Genomic DNA, 5060 nt, shown 5'->3' on the forward strand with positions numbered 1-5060 from the left:
GTAAAGATAGTGATGAATTATTAGTACATGTGCTGAATGAATTATTTAATATATACAAAGTGCCTCATCCAAACTCACGACAGGTATTTATACGTTATGTTTTAAAAAATTTACAATAGTTCCTACTTTATTAATAGCAAGATGTTTCTTTAAAGGCAGTATGTGTATGGCTATTCGCACTTCTAAAATACAACGTTCAACGAGAATGTATTAAGGAAAGATTGTCCACAATTCATCATGCATTTATAGATTTTCTTTCAGATGACAGTGGTAAGAAATATAAATTATTGATTGTATCAATGAATTGTATCATCTTTCAGCGGAAGAAGAGATTTGATCTTTTATCTCGTAACAGATATAGTGCAAGACATTGCTTCGAAAGGTCTTAGTTTAGTACACATTAACAGCAAACAAGAAGAACGCGAGGCTTTAGTGTCCAATATATTAGATCAGTTTACACAGGGTCGTAGAACAGTGCAACAAGTTACTGCCGATACTAAGTTATTTGAAGAAGGTCAACTAGGAAAGAGCCCATCTGGGTAAGATTAAAATATAGAATATTTCGTGTTAGCTTACAATTTAAGATAAAAAAATATTTGAATTAAAAACCGATTATTCACTTTTGCTATATTAATAACGAAAATTAAATTAAATTAAAGAAATAATGTAATTTTTCAGTGGCAACTTGTCTACTTATCGAGAAATCTGTTCTCTCGCGACAGAATTGCAGAAGCCTGAGCTTGTATATTATTTCATGCATCTGGCAAATCATAATGCGATATGGACATCTAAAAAGGGAGCTGCTTTCGGTTTTGCAGCAATTGCCAATATCGCGAGAGACGAACTGAATAAATATTTACCCAATATTATTCCGCGATTATATAGGTATCAGTTCGATCCAACGCCAAAGATCCAGCAGAGTATGGTCAGCATTTGGCGAGCTGTCGTTCCTTCTACCTCGAAAGCCGTTAGTAATATTATATCTTTGATATCTGTTAACAACACCTATACGTAATATTATAAAAATTTGTTTTTTATATATCATTATAGATCGAACAGTATCATAAAGAAATATTGACTGATGTAACTAATAATTTAACGAATAATGAATGGAGGGTACGTATCAGTTGTTGTAATGCTCTCGCAGATCTTTTAAGGAGTAATGTTCAATTCGACTTTGCCGAATGCGGCCCAGAACTCTGGAAGAAACTATTTCGCGTAATGGACGATATTCACGAAGGCACGCGATTAGCCGCGACGAACGCCACTAAAATACTTAGTAAGGTGAGTACAAGATTTTCTACAGATTTTTTTCTATGGAATTTCCAACTTAAGACTAACAATGTGTTCTTTGCTTCCCCTTTCTTACTTTTTCCATTTTTGTAATCATTTTATTGATGATTGTGTGTTTCTTCTCATGTGTTTTTTCTTTTCCAAAATTTGTTAAATTTTATTTTAGGCTATAGAAAATGAACATAGGATAATAAACAAAAGGTGATAAAAAGCAAGAAATATGAAGCAAAGAGCATATTATACATTAGCCTTTATAATAGTTTGGAAATTTAATATTATTAATTCCAGGTTTGCATACGTCATTGTGATTCATCGCATGGTAACGCGGGAAAAGAAGTTATTCAAGCAATATTGCCCGTGTTACTCGATATTGGTATTGCTCATGTCGTGGATGCGGTAAGATCTATATCATTGCAAACGGTATCTCAACTTGTATCTACAGCCGGCATTCTATTAAAACCATCACTCGTCAATTTGATACCGTCGTTATTGGAAACGATTGGTGAGTCGGAGAATCCTAAGCTTTCATATTTGAGTAATGTGTGCGGCGCAACGACGGAGACTCAGGAAGCGATCGATAATCTTAGAGCGAATGTTGCGAGAAGTCATTATGCGTCGGATACGATAACAAAGGTATATTCTCGTAGATGATTTGGAAGCAAACTCGATAAGATATAGTTTTAATATTATTTTTAATATTTTTTTCTATATAGTGTATCCAATATATCGATGTGGATGTATTAAAAGAATTAATGCCAAAAGTAATAGATTTAATCAAGTTCAGCGTAGGATTTGGAACAAAAATTGCTTGTTCACATTTCTTGATTCTTCTTAGCACGCATCTGAAAATAGAGTTGCAGCCATACAGTGGTTAGTAATTATCTCAATTTTAACAGAATATGAATAAAATACGAACTATTCTTATTATACGGAATAAAGATTACATATATATTTAAATTAAATATGTATATATATCTAAAATATTTTTTCAATTTAATAATTGATATTTTTTGATGATATAAAAATTAATTATATTATTCATTATTTCATTTAGCTAAGATACTATCCGCTTTGCTCAATGGTTTGTTGGATCGTAATACTGCTGTGAGAAAAAATAATGCGATTAGCATTGGACACATAGTAGGCTCCGCTAAAGATTCTAGTCTGGATAAATTATTTAATACCTTGAATACGTGGTATTTGGAACGCGAAGGTACATTTAACAGTAGCATTATATGCTCTGCGTTCTATTATTTTATTTTATGAAAAAAATGTAAATTACAGATGATGCAATAAGATTAGCGATTGGGCAAGCTTTGCAATCTATAAATAATTACAATCAGGAGAAATTAAAGAATTATCAAAAAATAGTTATTCCTCTTGCTTTCTTTGCTATGCACGCAGAAAAGGTACCAGGTATGTATATCAGTATTTATAATATGTTATTCTTCACAAGTATGCCTTGCATTTTATTCTTGTATATTTTTACATATACTGTCATTAGGAAACGAAAGCACCGTTGAATTATGGACTGATTTTTGGAACGAAATAACTCCCGGGACCGAGGCAGGAATTATGCAAAACCTGCCAGCAATAACCAATATTTTACATACAACTTTAAAATCAGCATCATGGACTACGAAAGTGCAAGCGGCAAATGCAGTTCATACCATTGCCTTAAAGTCAGGTCATAATATTGATACAGATGACAGGAATACCTTATTAAAGATATTGATCAATGGTTTGCATGGTAGAACGTGGAATGGAAAAGAACGTCTATTGAACGCTCTCGCTATGTTAGCATGCAATAGCAAGTATGTAAGATTTAAAACTTTATACTAAAAAGATTTAATTAATACTCGTTAAGTTTAATAGTTCGGATTTTATTACAGAGAAGCCTTAAACGCAGATACTGCGTTATTAGATACAGTTGTAGTAACATTACATAGGGAAAGTAAGAAAGAGAATGCTGAATATCGTCGACACGCGTTACAAGCGTTTGCTATGGTTTTGCATGAACTCGATATTGATAGGTTTACGGAAACATATGAAATTGTACAAGAAATACTGATTAAGGTAAGATGTGTTGATAGTAATATTACGAAGGAATAGTTGCAAACGTGAATATATTTATATACTTTGCATTTAGGTATCTGATAAAAATAATGACGAGGAGGACACTGCGGAAGAAAATAGGAAGAAAAAAGAAAATAATATAAAGTTGCAAGAAACAATTTACGAGGTACTTGGGAAAGCATGGCCTTCCATCAAAGAGACTCAAGGTTACAGAATTTATATAAATTTTAATGAAAAATATACATTTTTATAACATTCTGAATATTTTTTTTTATAAGTCGATTCGTGATTGCAGATAAATATTGCATAGAATTCGTGACTCACTGTCAGAAAGTACTGCCAAATAGTACAAGGTCTGTTCAAGTTACTATTTTGACAGCATTAAATCTCTTTGTGGATAGACTTGTCTTATTAAAAATAAACAAAACGGAAATGTCATTAAAAGACAAAAAACTATTAGATCACATAGGTGATAGTCTCAATAAAATATTATCATATTGTATAAGTAAGTATATACATTATAAATTATGCGATATAATTAAGTGCATTAATTCTATTTAACATATGTTGTTCTATTAAAATAATTTGCATTTGAGATTATTATAAGATAGTACTATTTTTAAATATCTTGTTTCTTCACAGATATTTCGAAATTCACCAAAATTAGAAAAGAAGCATTAAATATAGTTCTTTCATTAGCAAGAAAAATGCGTGAGACACATAATGATGAACAACTTGATAAAATGACACGGCTTTTGAAAGAACTCTTACCCGATCTAACGAAGGATAACCAACCAGAAATACGAACCAGAGTAACTGATATTAAAGAAATGCTTAAAATTTAACTAGCACGTACATATATTAAGTATGTACATGGTATTCCAGCTCGAATTTATCCTTCGCACACGTTGATGTATATTGCATACTATCGGCGATCTCGAACTATAACAAAAGATTGATAACTATGGTTGCGTGTTTATTTAATATGTTAAATGTAGATGTGCCTAATTATAGTATTATATCCCTAATAAAGTATAATTTAAAACAACTTGTTTGTAAAATTTTTTTATTATGCCCTTATGTATTATATCCTAAAATAAATCTCGAAGAAGTGATAATCTAATCACTTTGTCGGTGCTAAAAAGAATCTTTTATTTGTAATTATACAAAATGCGAAGTCTATAAGTCGTGTTCTATACACTATCAGTACTAAAAATCTACAGAATATATATTTCATAATAAATGATTTTTTTCCCTTAGGATCATCCAGAATCGATAACACGATATAAAAAAACTGGATATATCAGTTTCATCTTATTTCTTTACATCCATGGAAAGAACAATTCTTGAGATATCTAAAAATGTAGTTGTCTCTCTTGTTATACTTATCTATTTTCCTCTTAATTTTTTTAGCATCTTTTCCCTTCATTTCTGTATTACTGTTCTTTTTTCGTTGCTTTATAGTTTACTTTCGCGCAAAAATCTAGGCGTTAATCTTATTTTATTAATTTTTGATCTTTTTTGTTTTATTAATTGATGGTCTATGTACAGGCATTTCATTTGTATATGCTTTCTTTTTTTTTAGTATTGTTACTAATTTTCTTTTTAGGCATTTTACTGTTTCCTTTTGTAATACGAAACTGAATTAATTCTCCACCGTCTTCGAGTCATTCTCTGTTGCTGAGATGTCA

At 30.9% G+C, this 5060-nt stretch overlaps 1 protein-coding gene across 1 annotated transcript in view; it reads left to right on the forward strand.

Moving 5' to 3' along the window:
- The window catches only part of LOC108687978 (proteasome-associated protein ECM29 homolog), a 10435-nt gene extending 6055 nt beyond the window's left edge, over positions 1–4380 (forward strand). The window contains exons 15-28 of the mRNA XM_018194027.1: positions 7–83; positions 156–270; positions 356–539; positions 679–967; positions 1051–1284; positions 1582–1926; positions 2007–2163; positions 2348–2506; positions 2578–2709; positions 2798–3107; positions 3186–3369; positions 3443–3575; positions 3665–3874; positions 4012–4380. Coding sequence (XP_018049516.1) covers positions 7–83; positions 156–270; positions 356–539; positions 679–967; positions 1051–1284; positions 1582–1926; positions 2007–2163; positions 2348–2506; positions 2578–2709; positions 2798–3107; positions 3186–3369; positions 3443–3575; positions 3665–3874; positions 4012–4214 — 2732 coding nt within the window. The 3' untranslated portion in view covers positions 4215–4380. The remainder of the gene's footprint in view (positions 1–6; positions 84–155; positions 271–355; positions 540–678; positions 968–1050; positions 1285–1581; positions 1927–2006; positions 2164–2347; positions 2507–2577; positions 2710–2797; positions 3108–3185; positions 3370–3442; positions 3576–3664; positions 3875–4011) is intronic.
- Positions 4381–5060: the final 680 nt, after the last annotated feature.

The sequence above is a fragment of the Atta colombica genome, unplaced genomic scaffold, assembly GCF_001594045.1.
Source record: "Atta colombica isolate Treedump-2 unplaced genomic scaffold, Acol1.0 scaffold224, whole genome shotgun sequence".
Lineage (NCBI taxonomy): Eukaryota > Metazoa > Arthropoda > Insecta > Hymenoptera > Formicidae > Atta > Atta colombica.